General features: G+C 32.5%; 1 protein-coding gene and 1 long non-coding RNA gene across 2 annotated transcripts; both read right to left on the reverse strand.

The window, feature by feature from the left end:
* Positions 1-319: 319 nt before the first annotated feature.
* On the reverse strand, positions 320-4,124 carry LOC106774630. The gene is made up of 3 exons (XR_001376771.2): positions 3,712-4,124; positions 3,364-3,485; positions 320-2,501 (listed from the first exon to the last, which is right to left on the reverse strand). It is a non-coding gene; the product is annotated as an uncharacterized LOC106774630 (long non-coding RNA).
* Positions 4,125-6,552: 2,428 nt separating this feature from the next.
* LOC106776283 (DEAD-box ATP-dependent RNA helicase 28) lies at positions 6,553-15,149 on the reverse strand. The gene is made up of 19 exons (XM_014663683.2): positions 14,770-15,149; positions 13,655-13,834; positions 13,354-13,422; positions 13,146-13,252; positions 12,526-12,604; positions 11,752-11,925; positions 11,481-11,629; positions 11,003-11,098; positions 10,689-10,791; positions 10,439-10,501; positions 10,159-10,220; positions 9,899-9,995; positions 9,194-9,312; positions 9,048-9,090; positions 8,736-8,837; positions 7,873-7,974; positions 7,662-7,748; positions 7,281-7,555; positions 6,553-7,004 (listed from the first exon to the last, which is right to left on the reverse strand). The coding sequence occupies exons 1-19, from the start codon at positions 15,103-15,105 to the stop codon at positions 6,989-6,991; spliced, it is 2,259 nt and encodes a 752-aa protein (XP_014519169.1). The 5' UTR covers positions 15,106-15,149; the 3' UTR covers positions 6,553-6,988.
* Positions 15,150-21,038: the final 5,889 nt, after the last annotated feature.

Consider the following 21,038-nt stretch of genomic DNA (forward strand, 5'->3'; position numbering starts at 1 on the left):
TCATCCTTGAGTTTTAGAAAACTAAGATTGTTAAGTATTATAAATTAAATGTAAGAATAAACAACCATGGGCTTTTCAAATGAACCCTAGGAGCTGAAAATCACTAGCCTTAACTATTTGGAAGTAAGTTTTATCAAAAGAAAACTTGAAGTGAATGTGAAGTGGACAGTGGACAGTGAACAGTGAGTTTTAAATGATGCTAATGCCATAAAAACGTAATCACATGTGAAGTGTCTTCTACCAATGAAAATATCTGTCACACTCACATATAAAACAGAGCCAGAAAAGTTTATCACACTTCAAGAAAACAATGACAAATGATTGAAAATAACAGGGGAATTGTCCTTATAGCTGCTTTACATTACCTTACCATGGTTAAAAAACTAATCTAATCACTCACAAAATTGGTTATCTTGGGAAACTAGGATCACTAACTTGTACCAAGTTGATCTGTCTATTTCTTTGCATGACAATGACATAATTTCTCCTTCGAAGTAGAAGCTTATGAGCAGTGGTACTCTTACAATACACAGAATAAATGGTAAGAAATCGGTCCCTTTAGTGAATGAAAGTGTTACACAGCTTTGATAAGAACCTTTGCTTTCTATCTTGTGAAAGGAATATATGTCCAAGAAGTCCACATACAAATTAATGGAGCACCCGTGAATGACTCCACTACAAACAAATGCAGCAAAGGGTCCACAAAAAGTGACACATTGCGTTAGTTCCTCAAACTTGCAGAGTATTTTTTTGGGTAGTGTAAAGTGGGGGTGACAATAAAATCATATAGAAAATATAAAAAACCAAACAAATGGGTTTCCCAATGTAGACAACAACTAAAATGTATCAAAACCAGATATGTGAAGCATGGTGATATAGTACAGTTGCAACTTGCAATGAGTAAATTTTAGTGTAAGAAAAATATATGAAACCCTCAACACGGTTTTCCTACTAACAATTCTTCTACCCTCTCTCCATCTTACCAAATATTTTAATTATAAACAGTGAAAATAGGAAACTGTAAATCCTAGTCTGAGGATAACTAAAGCATTGTCTTTGAGCATACAATGTTAAATGTCTCTCCCACTCCCCTTCACATCTCAATAGAAAACCAGATTATATGATGGATGAAACCAACCAAAACAAAATCACTACCTGAAAAGTACTCAAATGGAAAGACACCAAAATGTTACATTGGCTTGCTCAGAAGTCAAACAAAGTGATGGTCCAATTTCTTCTTTCACATGAATTCATCTGCTCCAAATTACACTGACCATAGTCTCAAATAATGAACTTATTATTGGGATGTAGCTAGACATGATTAAACATGAAATTACAAGGATAATACTTTTTACTGCATGCACATGAATGGAATGACAATGTCATGTCACCAACTAACTCTACAACCATAAACATAATACATGCCATGCACTTCGTATAAATAGTACATGGTGGAGTGGAGAGCTTCTGTGAAACTAAAGAAAATGCCTCAGCTTGTGGAAAAGTTCATCAAACATACAACAAAATCAATCCACTTCAATCCCACTTTTTCTTTCTCCTTGACACCAACAATATAAAGCATACAGACACCCACCATCCTTGCCACAAGCAACACAAAAAGAAATGGCTGAATTTCCACCTGTAGAAATAGGCACCAGAGGCACAGTTGGGTCCCTTCTAATGCAAGAAATTGAGTACTTTAGCCGGCTTGAACTAAATTCCAATGGCTGGTCACAGAACAACAAATCTCAAACCATCAACATGGATTCCTCAGTTAGCACTGATTCCAGACCCTCAACTGTATCCAGAGTAGAAACAAGAAAGAAAAAGCGAGGAAGTAGCAAGCTCTTGCCAAGCATGTGTTCTATGGTCGATATAATAGACAACAGTAAGCCAAATGTAATTTCTGCTTTCAGCTACAAGAACCTGAAGTCTGACATACAATTCCAGCTTTAGGTAATGCTCTCAGAGAGCTTTGAGAAACCCAACTTCTTGAGAGAATTTGTGATAGGTGTGGCCCAAGCTTTATCTGCATAACCACACTTGATGTCCACAACTTCCACAAATTTTGATTTTTTCTTCTTATCCTTTTTCTTCATAACTGGACTTGCCTCCAATGGAAGGGTGTGGGAACCAAGCATGGGTATTTGATGGGTATGTTTGCCATTATGTTTTGTTTTGGGGCCAATCCCTGAGCTTATATGGTTTGTAACATTACTACTAGTACTACTACTACTGCTAGCTTCAAATGATTTTCTTGGTTGTGGTCGTTTCGGCGTAGCACTACCACTTGAAACCGAAATTCGAGGTTTACTTGTTGAAGATAGATCCTGCTGTGGAACACCAGACATCTGATCCAATTCCTTTGTCATCAATAAGCTGATTGTTCCAGTGGTTCCTACTGTAATGGATCCTTCGTCACCCTTAGTGCCTTCCATGCTTCTTTTAGCTACAATCAAACTCCCAAATGTTCAAAGCTCTGATGGATATAGCCAGATAATCTGTTATACATGTAAATGGTGCATTCAGATCAACAACTCCTAGTCTTTCATTTACCAGTTCACAATTCAAATATAAATGTTTCCATCAGAGTCAACAAAACATGCAAACAGCATTAGAAACTCAAAATTAGCAAGTAGCTTAGATTACCATTTAGAAATTCACAGTTGAAAGTGAATGGAATGGTGAATAAACAAGTGATAAACATCATATCTTACAGCAAGCAAGAAGGGTTGCAAAGGGTATAATGTGTCACCAAGTTCACACTAGCAAACCATCATCGCATCAACTACTGAATGGATGCTTGAGATGCAAATCACAAAACACAAAAATCCATTTTCCATAAACAGCAGAACTGAGTAGGGCAAGCAAATAAAGAATGCTTTATTGGGAGAAACAAACACAAATTAGAATGCACATTGTCACGATACATCATGTGGCCTCTCTCACCCACAAGACACCAACCACACATCATAAATTTAAAATATCAATTTGAGAATGCCAACTACACTACTCTTCATGCATTTATGACTACTGGGCCTGTTTAAGTAGATCTCTATAACCACTTGCAGAAGAGGAAAATAAAAAGAACAAAAAGAAATAAGTTTCGATTGCTCAAAACTATCTTGTGCATAAGTTAAAACTCTGATTTTGGAGAAGCTAATATGAAAGAGCTATTATAAATTAACTTGGATAAGGTTAATTTTAACTTACAGAGAAACTTATTTCACTTTTCCTTCTTATTTTGCTTTTTCTAGAAATGTTTACTGAAAAGTTCATCCAAACAAGCTTCACGGGATAAAGGAAACAAAAATAATGAATAATTTTGAATAGGAAAAAGGATGAAAAGGTAAAGAAACAAACCTAAGAGGACCACCAATCAAGAATAGCTACGATGATGCAGAATCAAATCTGCTAAAAACCAACCAACCCTTAGGGGGCTACATTAGCAGAATCCAAAGAAGGGTAGCAAGTTCACCAAAAGACTTCCAGAAACACAAACAACCCATTAAATTCCACAATGTTTAAGAGTATACAGGAAGAAAATACTAAAGGCTCAATATTATAAAAGAATGTAACAAACTGAAGAAAGAAAAAAAGCATAACTCAAATTTAATCACATTGTTAGCTTGAGCATAGCTAACCATACATTTTAGATGCAAATCACATAGGTAAGCTCAAAAAGGAGTGGAAACAAGGTTGGTTATCTACCCTTTTCAGAAGCATTACAGAGCAGACTGAAACACGGCTCCTCAAGTTTCGAATTTGAAAATTTGAAACTGACCCAGCTAAGATTTTCTCACGTAAAAAGAAGAGGGAAAGTAAAAGCTAATCCTTTTGCAGGTTGGAATATGAGGAAATGAAACTTTGGTTTATAGGGAAAATTAGGACAAAATGGTTTACAGCCAAAATGGTTATTTTTTTTCCCCAAGGGAAAACATCACAAGAGACAAAATCATATCTAAATTCAATTTTAAGACAAACTTTTTTGTGTCTCTACATTGGAGTTTGTCGGATCCACTGTTGTTGGTTTGACAATAACCAGTGTAGGCGCGGCGGGGTTATTTTTCAATGCAAATGTTCATATTCAAACTATTTTTATATGATTTTTCTACGCAGATATGAACCTCTTGCTCTACTAATATTATTAGTTGATATCACACAAATCAGTTAGCTACTTAATTCAGTTCTACTCTCAAATACATATTAAAAGATTATAATATTATTTCATTGAATACACATTCAAGATTTCATTTAACATCATTTTAAAATGTTTTTCAAGCAAAACTCCATCCTTTCTTGCAATAAGACAACAAAAGGAGAGACGTTATACAAAGAAATGAGAAATATAGACAAAAAGGCAAATGCAAGCTATGAGTAAATCTATGTAAGATAATACAATATTATCTCCTACGAAGGTAAGTTTATCAGCTTTTTTTTTTTTTGTTGTTTAATTTTCTCATTTATATTCATTCAATGTAAACTTTAATTTCACACTTGAATTTCTAATCACTACTCACATATAGGTAATACTCATTTTGGTTTTAATTTTCGTTTTAATCATTCATTTTCATTCATTTTTTTTTTCAATCAAGTCTCATTTTTTTTAAAACAATTCAATTAGATAATTTCTTATATATGTCACGAATGAATTCGTAGTATTTTTAATTTATTTTTCATATATAATGACATTATTATATATTAATAATATTTTATATTCAATTGAGTTTATATATTTAAAATTTTAACTTAATTGATTTTTTAAAATAAATTAATGTTGTTCATATCTAGAATGTGAGAAAATTATTAATTAAATCTAATTACAATTATTTTTTTTTACAATTTATAATTAAGTCATTCTATTTAAATATTCAAAATTAATTTTATTTTTTTACATTTTTAATTTCAATAGACAAAGCTTATTTTAAACTTATAAATTTTTAAAATATTTAAAAAGTAAATATAAAATGAAATTTTTAATTTTTAATTTTTAAATTTTAATATTTGAAATGCTATTTTTTAAACAAAGGAAAATATAGCTTTTTAAATTATTTCAAATACAAATTTTTAAACAAAGAAAAATGTCTTCTAAATTATTTCAAATACAAAATTTTAAACAAAGAAAAATGTTTTTTAAATTATTTCAAATATAATTTTTTAAACAAAAGAAGATACAAATCTTTAAATTATTTTAGATATAAAATTTAAAATTACAATTGTCACTTAATATTTATATTTATAATATTTTAAAAATATTATAATTTTTAAATAGATATATTTTTAAATTTAGATTACAAATATAAAATTAATTTAAATATTTAAATAAAATGATATAATATATAAATTCTAAAAAAATGTTTAATATATATATAAGTTACAGTTAATTTTAATTACTAATTTATTACCATTTGGAAAAGAAATAATATTATTCCATTTTATAACAAAATAAAACTTAATTGAAATAAAATTTAAAATAAAAAGTAAATTTAATATAAAGGCAGTGTGACAAGGACAGGTAACACCTACCACTTCTAGGTAACATGACCATGACATTAGGTAACATGACCATGACATGAATAGCAAAAAAATGGAAAACAAAAATTCAAAATAAAAATAAAATTAAAAACTAAAACGAAAAAGATTTGATTAAACTATTTTAACAAAAATTTGACCTGCCAAATTTAATAATAAAAATGAAAATTAGGACTAAAAGAAGATTTTAGTCTATAAATTTTTAAATTTGAATTTAAGAATAGAAATACACATTCATCTCATTCTTACTCTAATTTTAAAAATTAAAATATTTTTAATTTACTAGGTTAGGGAACATAACTTATTTTTTTCATTCATTGGCCTATTGTTTCATTGTATTTGAAGAAAATTTCTTCTACTCAATTATGAAACAGTATACATTAGAGGGATTTATATACACAAGTGATATAAAACAAAAAAACATAAATGATATATTTCATTATTTATATCAGTTTTCTAACATCTGATGGGATTAGCAAGCAGCAATCTAAATTTATGAAAGGAAGATTATTTATATCAGTGTTGATGCATCTACACTCTTTCTCCTTTGATATCAATTTGATGAATTGGCTATTTGGAAGAAAGAGCAAAAACGTTATTGCAGCTAACAGATTTTCCATTATCACATGGGATTAAGTGACTACCCTATGTTAGAAATAACGTTAATATCAATTGTAAATTTAATAGAAGAAATTATATTGAATTTATTTTTAAAATAAATAAAAACTCAATTGAATAAAAAAATATAAAAATAAAAAAAATAAATATAAAGTCAACTTACTAATTAAATCCTGATTTTTTGTTTTAATCATATACTTTCACCAAATTAAAATATTACATTTTTTAGTTTTATATTAGTCTAGTGCTTAAATTATAAGCATAAGTCTAACATCCAACTTAATTCTTTCAGAGTGAAGTACTGTTAAACCTCTTCTTTTATGATTCAATTTCCTTAAAGTAGCCACTGACAGCAGAGGGTCAATAGTAACAGCTCAGGAGAATTTGGCATTTACAATGAAATGATCATCCAACCCCAACATGCTATTATATTGCATAAATTGTGCCTTAACAGAAGTACAGCAGAAAGAATTCAAGAGTTCTCTGAAAAATAATTCTATGGGCAACATTTAAAACTCAATCTGATTCTAGTTTTACAAAATTGGACAGCAATAAATCATGCTGTACTTTTGGGATGAGAACAAAAAGCTAGTGATACAATTACCAAAAAGGCAGTATTGGTAGTATTAGTTACAGCTACCATAACCCCACAACAGAGGTTACACACCACTCACCATCACCACCCAAATGCATCAGTTAAAATTCACACCTCCAATGGTGGGAGTAGATATCCGGTATATGCATTTGAATACGTGTCTGGTTAGTAATAAGGACACATTGCAGGTTTCTATGGTCCTTCCATGCACAAGTTTATGACAAGGATTATCAGCTTCACAGACTACTTGCGCTTGTACCTGAAAAGGGAATTTGAATTCAGAGTTCTTTTTTGGCATTGAACAAACTAGTGTAGAATAAATTGGCATGCATAAAGTTACCAATGTAGTAACTACAGAATTGTAATAAGAGGGGCAAACAAATATCTAATCACTGTAAAAATAATGAAGCAAAGAAAATGAAAATGAAAACAATGAACAACTTTAGATAGAATGAATCAAGATGAGATCAATGATTTGAGGGATGCTTAAAAAGGTCAGAGTTACTGGTTTCAGAAAAGAGACAAATATTAATACCTTGACTTGCTTTTGAATGAACTCTTCGCCTTCTTTCCTCCTCCAACACCTCTTCTTTTTGGCTTTTTATCCTTCATGTCAGTCTGGAATAGATCCCTCATCTCTTCTGTCCTTGAGGGAGTTTTTCTGGGAACATTACTAGATTTCTTCTGACTCTTCTTCACAATCTTGCCAGAATCCACTGCCTTCTTGACAGCCTTCACTGCTTTTGCCCGTCTGTAAGCAAGATCAACAAGTGACAATCCACCCTTTTCTTTTTTATTCGTCCCCTTGGCCTGCAATCACATGCATTTATTTTAAGTGCATCAAGATGAACAACAAAGAGTATATTTCAGCCTTCGTGCAAGAAGAATGTCAATAGGAAGGGGAAGGACTGCATACCTCTACTTGGTTACCATCCTGCTCCTCATCCTCCAACATCTCTCTAGCTGCTTCTAACTTTCTGCGCTTCTTTCTAGGCAAATGTTTCTACACCAAAGACATATTCATCAAGTAAATACACAGCAATGCATAAACAGGAAAGCCCACTTACATTTTATATGTACATAAACAAACAAACTGCATGCATAACAAAAATGGGAAAATCTGTTACCTCTCGCTCTCGCTTCCTCTTTTCCTTCATTCTGAGGTCTTCAGCTTGTTCGGCGCTAATTACCTCTTTCCCAGAACTCTTGTTCTTCTCTAGGGAGGATGCCTGATCATAATTATTGTATTTCTTATCAACAATTGGAAATATTTCACCCAAGAAAGAGAAATTTAAATAAAAATAACCTGCCATTCAGTCATTAATTTGTTCAGGTGCATTATAAAGAGTCACCGTTGTTCATGTGCATTATAATTGTTAAAATATGACTTGATTACATTAAATAGGAAAATGTGATATGATAAGACCATATTAGATAGGAAAATATCTTGGTAAATATTTCCCTGTATTAAAAATTGATTATATTCCTTATTGTTGTTCCATGTGTGTAACACAAATGTAACTCATTATATGTCTTTCCAGTTTCTCTCTTCTCAACAATAATCATTAAAATATCTCGCTGTATACTTACTGAAATGAAGCATACGTGTATATGATAGAATCAATTAGGAGCAATCTTAGGAACTAATTAAGGTTTCTATATTTGTGTAATTAGGATTGAATCATTGTAATTACTAGTTAATATAAGACTAATTGCATGTTTGATTTAGCTATTATTATAGAAGAAATAACAACCATTTTCCAAAAGATTTCCTGAAGAAGCTGAAAATGGGAGAAAGTGAGATTTCTTCTGAATAAGCTTAATCCAGACATGCATAAATATATTGTGAGAACTGTCCAGACACAATTTATTCCTAGCCAGATTGCTTTTATTATTCTGAAGTATAACGCTCAATCAATCCATCGTAAGATGGTAAAATTAATGCCACTAATTTGAGAGATTATTTCAGGAAGATAAGAAGATATTCTACCTTAGCTGCTTTGGCAGCAAGCTTTTTCTCCTTCTCTGTGACAAACCATGTTCTTTTGGGACGGGAAAAGATCTCGTCCTTATGTTCAATCATGTTTTCGGCCTGCCAATGTCATATAAGTGCATACTTTTAGTAAAGGGGAAATGTTAATGATGAGAAAATGAAAATAATCATACTGGTTCCGAAGTCAGGGACTGTAATATAATAAAATTAAGATAATATAATTTTCAATGCTATGCTACTCTGAAATGACAGACATGATTACATTTTTAGTTATTCAAGGCATGCCAAAACAAGATAACTGGCAAATACCTTTGTGGCCTCCATTTCAGCTTTCCTTAGGGCTCTTTCTTCACTGAATAAATCGAAATATAAATACAGTAAAATATTAGTAAAAAGGAAGTGAAAGATAAAGAATAAAGCCTTAAAAACTAAATAAAATAATATACAATCAACACCTCTCTTCTCGAAGTACTTCATCAATTTGATCCTCCATTTGCTCAATAATATGAGACCACTTAAGTATAGATTGCTCAGCAACAATGCGGCTTTTCAACTTTGAACCGGCCCTCTTGGCCTAATTAATTGAAAATCAATAGTTACAGGACTGATTATAAATGGCTCATTTAAAGCATAACTAGATTTTTTTTTCCATTTGTGTATTCTCTCCCTTAACAGGAAAACAATAAAAATATGTGGTTTTCTTCAGGCATATTTTAGTGAAATGATTAATAATAAAGGTATATATAATCCAGACCAAATAAAAACTAAAGTTAGTACATACACAGTAAATGGGACATTTCTCTGTAGAAGATGTAATTAAAATGTTTGGTGTAGAAACTTTCCGATGAAATGTCAAACTTGAATAACTAATTGGAAAAATAATTAACATACATCGGCAGAATATGTGTAAATTACTAAAAAGGACGAGGACCCAAAATCCAGATGAGCTCATGCAACCTCTTTTACCTTAAAAATAAGGAAAAGTATGAAATGTCAAACTTGAATAACTAATTGGAAAAATAATTAACATACAACGGCATAATATGTAAATTACTAAAAAGGACGAGGACCCAAAATCCAGATGAGCTCATGCAACCTTTTTTACCTTAAAAATAAGGAAAAGTATGAAAAAAATGGAGCAATTCTTAAAACATACTCACAATGGCTTTTAAAAGTGATCGATCATTGTCAGTCACAAAAGTGACAGCATATCCTTCTCTTCCAGCTCTTGCAGTCCGACCCACACGATGAACATAGCTTTGGGAATAAAAGAATTATTTAAGTTATCAGGATGACCAAGGAGAGAATGAGATATTGTTTAAGGTGAGATCAACCGATATATTCTCATATATACAGCAAAAGCAGCAACACGTCAAGCAAAGTTACCAGTTAACAAAAAGATGGATATCATAGACTATACCTAGTAAGATCACGTGGACATGCAAAGTTGATAACTGTTTGAACACCAATAATGTCAAGGCCCTACAAATAAAAGCACGGGCAAAAGTGTAAGATTTATATCCAAATTCCAAAATGCCAAAAGAAAATGCAAAAAAGCCACATATTTAATAATTGTAGGATCACCTTGAGAGACCATAGTTTTAAAAAGATCAAAAGGGGTGTTTGATTTAACAATACAATTAATAAAATAATATTCAGAGAGGATAAAGAAGAAGGAAACATCAAGAATAGACTCGTACACGAGCAGCCACATCTGTTGCAACCAAAAAATCCACTTGCTGCTTCCTAAACTGTTCCAAAGCCTAAATAGATAAGAAGGGAGTAAATCTTGTCACAATCACAACTAATTTCAACAGGAAAAAAAAAAACATATGAAACCCAAATGAAATCATCAAGTTTAGTATCCCAAAAATGTGATAGCAACATAACTACAAAATAAACCAAATAGAAAAAAAATACAAACAATACACCCATCAATTAACAACATACTTCCAGACGCTGGGCTTGAGTAAGATTTCCATGAAGCTCAGCAGCTTTTATGCCAGCTAATCCAAATATAATCTTTAATCTATGTGCTGCTTGCTTTGTTCCACTGCACAAAGGAAAGAATACTTATAAAGCAGTGCAAGTGAACACCAACTTAGATTAGAGGCATAATAGTATGACACTGGAGTTGTAGTAAAATCAACCTCCTACTTGTTGCCAATCAGTTTCATATAATGACCATATAAGAGAATCCATAAACAGTTCATGATATAGAATCAAATCCTACATGAACAAGTATACGAAATGATAAATGAAACCTGAAGATGATGACTTTGGAGGTAAAAGTTTTTGAGCACATTGCAAGAAGAACGGCCTCCTGGTTTACTTCACGCATTCTTCGTATTCTGACAACTCTGGATTAGAACCAAAATAGTTAACAAAGCTAGAAAGATTTTAATTGATGCCAAAACCTTGTGAACCCATGTTTTAAAATAATAGTTTCGTACAAGTAACTTCTATGGATTAAAATATACTCTAAACAAGCATGAAATATGCTCTTCTTCATATGCTTTTAAAGTTAAAAAAAAAAAAAAAAAATTCAATGTCCATTCCATTAAAAGATTTGCTTACAACAAAAGAACATTGAAGAAGTATTTACTTATTGATTTTTCTTCCACAATAACCTCTTATTGATCACTACAATACGACATACAGCTAACTATCATCAAAGCATACAGAACAGAAGTAGAGATAAGTGATGATGAGATTAGAAATAATGAGATATAAAGAAATTACTCCTCAGTCAAGGTTGCAGGCCGTTTTGTAGATGGGTCAGCAGAAAGACGCAAGGGCTTTGACAGGGAAAGCTTAATAAGTTCATCAACCTCCTCAGTCATTGTTGCTGAAAACAGCATAGTCTGCCTTTTTTTGGGGCACAAACGAACCTGTTTAACATCAAACAAACACATTTTTAAAACTTTCTATTCTAAAAATTGATATCAGGAAAAATTATACAGCATATTTTTAACTGTAATGGTTCTTGCATTAAAAGGACACTAAAACTCACAAGTTCTTGAATTTCAGCACTAAATCCAAGCTCCAAAAGACGATCTGCCTCATCAAGGATGAGAACAGCAAGATCATCCAAATCAACAGACATAGCATTGCGTAAATGGTCAATCATGCGTCCTGGAGTAGCCACAACAATGTCTGGCATTGATCTCAAAGCAACCTCTTGCACCTAGGATGGTAAAATACCGCTTGTAAAACACAAATAGCAAAGGAGACAATCTTTGTCCCCAATCAACTAGACAAAAGTAGCAAAATTATTTAAAATTTGGAAAAAAAAAAGAGACAGACCACTGATTATGAAGAAACCAATGGTTTTAGTTTATTGAATACAATCCGTCATATTCTCCTAGTTTATTAGTTTGGAATATTTCTTCAAAGGCTCACTAATCTAATTAGTCATCAGAAAAGGTTACTTTTACAAAATTCTTTCTTAAAGCAATTCATATCATCTACAAATAGATATCATATCATATACAGTGTTCAAACATGTCAAATTTAAATTCAATGCTAGTATGAAAGAAAAATAATGTCTGCAAACTCAATTGATTACTATGTATCAACTGTCAAACAGACAGCAAATGTACTGTATAAAACCCAGAATTTATCAGGTTGTATAAAAGACAGAAGGCAAAAGAAAACAATTCTCGTGGACAATACTATAACAGCTGACTGCATACTGAAAGCATCACAAAAGGCACCATAATTCTATTCTGAAACGCCAGCAAATCTTGCAAATTAAGCTGTCAGGAAGTTGAAATAGTGATCAAACCTTTGTTGACAGACCCCCAACAACCAGGCAACACCTTATATCAGTAAACTGAGCAAGCTTTTCTATCATACTGTGAACTCTGTCAAAGAAAAATTAGAAATAAGTATATTTGGAAAGCAATTAGCATGAATCCCCATAAAAAGAGTACTTTCAAAATTTAATCCACAGCCTTTTCTGCTGGATGTGCCTAATTTTCAGAATTAAATATATGAATACAACATATGTGTGTGTGTGTATATATATATTATATTTTATATATTCATATACAAATTATTGATTTAAAAGGTGCCTCATTTGAATTTGATGCATTAATTTATATGCATTAACAAAGCAATAAATGTTTTAAAAATTATATCCATCCAATGCAACCATGAATTGAACCATCTATATACTCAATGAATCACTTTAGATCCAGCTTGTGTGCAAGGGACAATGAAGAACGAGTATGCAAAGCTATATATACTAGTCAGCCCACATCATACATGGTCAAAGAAAAGAAAAGCACGTTCATAGTACATTTTAGTATCCATAGGCCATTTTCTCTCCTAGACTAAATTTGGAATACTTTTACAAAATAAATAAAATCCAATAGTAAAAATTAGTACAATTGTAACACTTACTGGACGGCCAATTCTCTGGTTGGAGTAAGAATGAGGACCCTTATTGCACGCATGCGTTTTGGACGGAACAACAACCTCTCTAGCGTAGGTAGTGCAAATGCAGCTGTCTGCGTGGAAACACATGAGCATGATATGAACAATATATGGAACACTGAAGCAAGATATCACAAATTTACAAACACTCGAAGAAAAGTAACAGACAGAATACCTTCCCTGACCCAGTAATGGCACTCCCACATATATCACGACCAGACAATGCCAATGGAATACATGCTGCCTGTCATCAAAATTCAAAACGCCCAAAAAGAAAGTAAAATTGTCTGCACAGGCGTCCTAAATAGCATGAGGATAGAACACATCATGAAGTCACAATTAATTCCAGTAATGCCAAGACTCAAAAGATAAAGCAAGGGAAGACATTGAAGGTAATCCATCCTAAATAGCATTTAATTAAGCAACCATAAATGCTAAGAATTAACATAAAAATCAACAAAGCCAAAAATAAAAACCTGAATTGGCGTTGGTTTAGCATACCCCAGGGCCTCACAAGCCCGGAGCAAAGGACGAGACAAATTAAGCTGCAGGAAGGAATCGGCATGGAAAGAGGTTCCATCAGAAGGAGCAAAAAAGGACTTGCTATCACCACCATAACCCTCCTCTTCGTCTTCTTCATCCGGTTTATAATCTTCCTAACCAAAAGCAACAAATTTAAAAAAAAAAAAAAAAAAAAATCAATTCTTGATACAAATGAGCACTATTGCCTATCGTTGGTCAGAAAGCAAATTCTGAAACAAGAGATATGCTAACAACACTGTCTCTAATACCCGTTTCAAAACACAGTATTATTAGCTGAAATATATTAGAAAACAAAAATTTCCACAAGTTTCACTCCTTCAATAAGCCTCCACTCATGATAGTATAGCTTCCAATAAATTTTAACCAATAACAGAGCACGTCAGAAGGAGTGTGTTGCAATGCATTTTGCTAGTACTACTATTGAAACTAATGAGCACTCATTATACGATCTTCCTAAAAAAACTCAATAACTAAATAATCAAGTTTTTTAAACAAACAAGCACTATTTTTCAACCCCTGGGACTGGAACAAACCCGACAGACCCCTTCCTCAATTTGCCCAAAAAAAACAAAAATAGAAACAGTGTTTGAAGCATGTAGAAAACATCCAAATCCTAAATAAAACCATCTTCTGAAAACAGAGAAACACTTATACAATCCTCCTCAATAACAAAGAATTTCAATGGTTTGTGCAGAAGGTATACGGCCACGGGAAAAAAACGAAAACCCAATAATTAGTTCCCAATCCCAAATAAAACCAACTTCTGATACAGTTAACCACTTCTTCACAATCCTCCCCAACAAAAACAAAAACATTTTTTCTTATCGTGTAAAAACCAGAAGAGTATACGAATGCGCACATACATAAAAATCGAAAACCCAATAATTAGTTTTCAATCCCAAACAAAACCAACTTCCGAAACAGTGAAGCACTTCTGGTCAATCCTCCCCAACATAAAAAAAAACACTTTATCTCATTGTGTAAGAGTAAAAACCCAGAAGGGTACACCAAAGCACACACACGCACACAAAGAAAACCCATTAATTACTTGTTCATCAAGTTCAGACTCGGAGCTGTGGTCAAGCTCCGCAACGAGCGGCGTAGAACGTTGTCGGAGAGCTTTGGAGATTTTCTCGTCCACAGAGGTTGTGCTCCTGCGAGCGTGTTCCTCGGCCACTGATTCCGTGTATTTGGCGAAGTCCCATGGAGACTGCGTTTTCTTCTTCGAAACCCGCGCTTCTTTGTGCCGTCCCTCTTCTTCTGAGTCAGAATCTGATCCTGACTCAGCTTCCTCTTGTTCTTCTTCGTCTTCTTCTTCCTCTTCTCGTTCGGAGTGTTCGATTTCTTCGTCGCTGGGAGGTTCGAAGACGAAGCTGGGCGACATGGTTGTTTGGTTTGTTTTTGCCGCAGGTTTTTAGAAGGGTTCTGCATTGTGGAGTTGTAATTTAAACTATGCAAAGGAGCGATGATGGGCCGGGTCAGATCAAACATTTTTCAACCCATTGCTGTGAGGTGAAATCACCTAAATAACCTTTTAAAATCCTTACAAATTTATAGAAAATACTTTCAGGGCCTATTTCAAAGATTACAAATTACAATCTAAAATTAACATTTAACTATTTTGAAATACTAAAATATATTATTATAAAACAAAATTTTAAAGTAAATTTTAAATTTTGAGAATTTTTTGTTTCCATGGTAAAATTATTAATTTAAACATAATAAATATAACTTTCGAATTTTCCAAAATTGAGTAAACTTTTAAATTTAATTGTTAGTTATGATTTTTATCTTCGAGTATTTGGGAACGAGGAATTATATTTTTATCGTATGCAATTAACAAGGTATTAATATATTCATATGTTAAATCCGTCACTGAACATTTGTTTTAAATTTAAAAGTATACGACTGTGTTTGAACGAGGTAATTTACAAAGTTAATCTATTTATTTGAAGAATTTTAAATTTTGTATAGTAAAATCACTCGTTTGAATAAATTATTTTAAAAAAATTAAGAAAACTTGTAAGGCATAATAAATAAAATAAAAGAATTTAAAATATCCTAAAATATAAAAAAAATTGAAATTTTACTTTTTCACTTTCACTTTACTAATAAAGGTTAAGTCGAATCGACTCAAGTTAAAGGCTTAGTCAAGTCGACTCGGATAAAAAATTCACTTAAGTCAACTCAAATTCTCAAGTCGGTTGTGGTTGAAGATCGAATTGATTTGATCCAAACCAAAATTTAAGACAAATATGTCCAAGTTGAAGGTCAAAACAAGTTGACTTTAGTTAAAGGTCAAGACAGGTTGATGAGGACAAAGGACATGATGAGTTGGTGCAAGTTGAAGGTTGAACTGATTCATCATAGTTGAAGCTCAAGTAGATTCAACTTGGGCCAAAAGTTAAACCAATTCGACTCAAGAGAAAGGACAAGTCAAGTCGATCATGGTTGAAGGATAAGTTGATTCAACAGAGACCAAAGGCCAAGTTAAGTTGACTCGGGTCGAAGGTTAAGACGAGTCAACTCATGATGAAGGTCGAGACGAGTCATCTTAGGATGAAGGTCAAGATGAGTCAACATGACTCATAAGTCAAGGTGAATCAAGACGATTCAGTGTAAGTCGAAGGTCATGTTGATTTTGTGTAGGTTGAAAGTCAAGCCATTTTGACGTAAATAGAAGGTTGAACCAATTTGTCTCGACATAAGTTGATAATGGTACCACCAAAATGGTTAGCTATGTAATGCATAAAAGCTTTTAGGATGGGAATATTGTTGAAGGTTTATTAAGTAGACTCTTGGAAAAGAGAGAGGAATCATAATAGACAAACTTAATAATCTTATATTTCCTAACCAAAATTTTCCTTAAACCTTTTTTTTACAAATTTTCTCATAGAAACCCATGCTTTTGATTTGATGAAACATCCTTATTCATGACATGTACTCTCAAATGACTTTCCATCCAATCTTATGTGTTACTCTTAACACTTTTGAAATAGTTCTCTGATAACTTTTCATTTAAGATTATTGTCATAAGCAAGAGCTGAAATTTAGGCTTGATGAATGCTGATAAGAGGAACAATATGAGTGTTAAACTCAATCCCTAATGTGTTTATTTTTTATGATGACAACACATTGATTGTAACAACACATATATGTTTTCGTGACACAACAGAAATGTGTATTTGTGATTGATACATATGTTGGTATGTAAATGTTTCCTTATGATCAATACATTTGATGTCATGTTGAATGGTCTACATACTAATGTGATCATGATTGTATTTATATCTATTGTATGCATATTAAATGTTCTAATGTGATAAAACCACAAGCACAAAGCAACTCTGTATGAAATAATCGATTATAGTGATGTAATCAATTAAGTTCATCAGACAGTTTATGTTTTAAACTCTGGCAAAACAACAAGTTTTAACCGATTACGTTAAGTGTAAAATCGATTAAAACTTGTGTCTTTGCAAACATATTTTTGAAATGTGTTGTGATGAGTTTTGAAGAGAAAAAGTTTTCAAAATTTGTTTAAGTGAAGAACTTAATTGATTACACTATTTATGTAATTAATTAAGTCTATTATTCTTTGAAAATTGTTTTCAAGCTAAGTCATAACAGTGTTAACGGTCATATTTTTAAATATGTTGACTAGCATTTATTGGAAATTGATTACATTAAATGCGTATTCAATTAGAATTGTGTTAATTGCAATTTTGTTACATTTGTTACTAATGTAACCGATTACATTACTAACGCAATCAATTTATTTGCGTTTGTTATGAGGAAAACTATAAATTGACACACTGCACACAACTCTTAAGGCTTTTAATCATTCTAAACTTTCATATATGATATTTTGCGATTTGAGAAAAGAGTTACAGGTGTGTTGGGACGTTCCAAGAAACAAGATACAAAGAGGTTGATTATCTTAAAGGTTTCTTGAAGAACAGATTTGGGTTTTCAATTTTGATCAACTACTGCACTACTGAGGTGTACTATTGACTGATCAAACTTCGTTTTTTACAATCATAAATTGTGTTGTTCCCTATGCGTGCGGCTAGGAAGAAGAGCGATGAGTTCTTAACAGGGCCAAACTACTTTGTAGTAATCGATTACGTAAGTTATCTAATCGATCAAAACAAAAAGTAATGCCATTATATGTTTCATAAGTGAGTAAATCTGTTTAGAATGTAAATTGGATTGAAAATATGCTTAAGTATAGGATTAATCGATTACATAAGTTGTCTAATCGATTAAATCAATTTACTTTGTTTAAATCCATTTCATTTAATAGTTTGATCTGTTATAACTAACAATTGAATTTATAACTAGCTTATGAGATTAAATAATCGGTTACATGCTCAGGATAATCTATTAAAACAGAAGCAAAAGCTTAACAAACTACATAAAAACCTTAATCGATTATAATGTGTCAGAATTCAAAAAATCCTATATGTATGCATCTTGAGTTCTGTTTCAAAACAATCAATTGCTATCACTTTCAAATATTAACGTTTACATTGAGTTTTGATTATAGGAGCATTCGAGAAGTGATCTTGGAGAATCAAGACTACATTGGTTGCTTATACATAAAGGTTCTTTCAAGAAAAGTGGGTTAAAGTTGTTATGATTTGATCAACACTAAAAGAGTATGACTTGGAGATTAGATTCATCATAGACAATTTGTGTTTGTGTACCTGTGCGGGTTTTTTAGGATTTTCAGAGCTGTAAGTGTACTCATTTGTTGTAAGAGAGTGAGGTTATTCATTTTTTGTATTGATATATTGATTTTGAGTGTGAAGAAAAGTGCATTAGGAGGGGTTCTTTGTATTTTTGTAAACTCAATCAATTTTTAGTGGATTCCCTTCAACTAAGGTTGTTGAAGGAGGACTGCATGTAGGCTTGGGATTAGTCGAACTAGTATAGATTGTCTGTGTTGATATTTCTCTATTATTTCTCTTTTATTGTTGATTCATCAGTTCTTGTTTATTGATTTCAAAAAAGCCAAAGATTTCACAAGGACTTTGAAAAGACTAATTGATGGGTATCCTTAGAAGAAAAACTTGTTTTATGCTAAGCAACGTATACATGATAACGGTTGAAAAACAGTTATTTTCATATGTCAATTTAGACCAAATTACACCCTTTAAGACTTAGAACGAGCTTATAATCAAATAAAACTCAATAAATGAGTTAGTCGAGAGTCAAAAGCTGTTTTTAGCGATATTATGCTTGTTTTGCATTGTTTTGTAGTGATTTTGATGAAAGTGAAGATTGTCTAGTACCAGGAGTGGTGTGAATACTCATCCATTCTAGGGTAATAAGAGGTTATTTGTTGACTAAGACCAGGAGTGGTGAGAATACTCATCCAGTCTAGGGTAACAGGAGGTTATTCGCTAATTGAGACTAAGAGTGGTGAGAATACTCATTCAATCTAGGTTAACAAGAGGTTATTCACTAACTGAAACTAGGAGTTGTGCGAATACTCAACCAATCAAAGGTAATTAACAACTACTTCTTGACTGAGAAACCAGGACTGGTGCGAATACTCAACTAGTCTAGGGTAACTGGAGGTTATTCACTGATCAAAGATACTAAGAGTGGTGAAAAATACTTCAAAACCAGGAGTGGGTGAAACTCAACTAGATAATGTATCACAGTGATACTAGAACCATCTAGGGATACCAAGAGTGATGAATAGTACTATGTAATTAGGAGTGAGTCAAATTCAACTAATCAGAAGTAACGATGGTTACTCAATAGGACTAGGAACACTAGAAGTGGTTTAAAACACTAACGGTACTTAATTGAATATTTAATGGAACCCTCTAAGTTAATTTAGAGAAGAACTAGATGTAGCCCTAACAGGTGAACTAGTATAAAATTATTTGTGTGTTGTAGTCCTTAAGGTAAACGATTGGTTGTTGATAAACGCAATCTCTTTAAGTTCTCAAGTTAGCCTTAAACTATTAGTTACTGTTTACATCTTCAACAACTTACTACTTTTATATCTTTGGAGAAACTTGAGTTGGTTCTATAAACGATCTTACGGAATAATGTTTATAGATGAAGTATGACTAACTCACAAGTGCTACGTATATCATGCTTAGATCTTTAGTCGAGAAAAGATCAAAGAAACATTATTGAACCCCCTCTTTTAGTATTTCCTCACAACTTTAAAAACATGTGTCTTTGGCTGTTTTGTTAGTATTCCCACAATTGGCGTAAGTTTCATTTTGATATCCATCGACATGACATTCTTCAATGCTTATGCTCCCTTTTATCTCAAGTATACGAGGAGTTATAGGATTGGGTTTTCTTTCTCGTGGTGGAACAAATATTTCATGACTGTTGAGTTGCACTTCGAATAAGAAAGTTTCTTTTTCAATATAGAGTCTTCACTTAGTTGACGCTACTTGGCCACTAGTCAAGGAAATTGGGTTTTCTTTATTGTCACGACATCTTTGTCGCATTTTCTCACTTTCATTGTCTTAAAGCTCATTGAGGCCACTAATGATATTCACGCCACATTAAAACATCTCCTTGTTGTATATATATTGATTAGGGTTTTCTTGGTTGACTTGTTGTTCCACGCTTGTAACCATATCTTCGTTCATTAGCATCCCTTTTTCAGAAGCCTCGTTGTTTCTAAAGAATACAACAGTGCATCCCTATCCTTTAAGCGTTAGAAAAGTCCTCCTCGTTTGTTCTCTGTATGATGAGTTTGGTGTTGGGCGTCGTGACTTGTTTGGTCGCCTCTGCCTAGGTGATTAACTGTGGTGACGATGGCGCAACGGATTGAGGAGTTGAGGAATGTGAAGGTGAACTCAGGGAAGTTTGAGAGAAGGAAGATGTCATCATTGTTCTTGATATCAATTTTGTTGAGTTTGATTACAACTCACAAGAAGTGAGTCGGACATCGGTGTGAGGTGACTTTTATGTGATAACATTGTTGAGGCATGGTCAGTGCTTGAAATGAGAGATGTTTTGGAAGATGTAAGTGTTTGGTGTACTAGAGTATGTTGTTTTTTATTTTTATTCAGCTTAGCATTATAACTCTAAAAGTAGAAACCAACAAGTGGGACCCACTATTTATGCAAAAACAAACCAATCCATAAGTTTCACATCACTCATGAATCGAGGTCAAGCGCAATTTAAATATTCCTTCCCACTTGCAACCTTTGAGAGACACTTTTTAAAGACAAAACTATTACAAAATTTCAAAACTCTAAAGCGAAAAATACATCAGATGCGATGATTGATCCTAACTATGTCATTCAACAAACTTGGGATAGAAATATATAA

The sequence above is a fragment of the Vigna radiata genome, chromosome 10, assembly GCF_000741045.1.
Source record: "Vigna radiata var. radiata cultivar VC1973A chromosome 10, Vradiata_ver6, whole genome shotgun sequence".
NCBI classification, from domain to species: domain Eukaryota; kingdom Viridiplantae; phylum Streptophyta; class Magnoliopsida; order Fabales; family Fabaceae; genus Vigna; species Vigna radiata.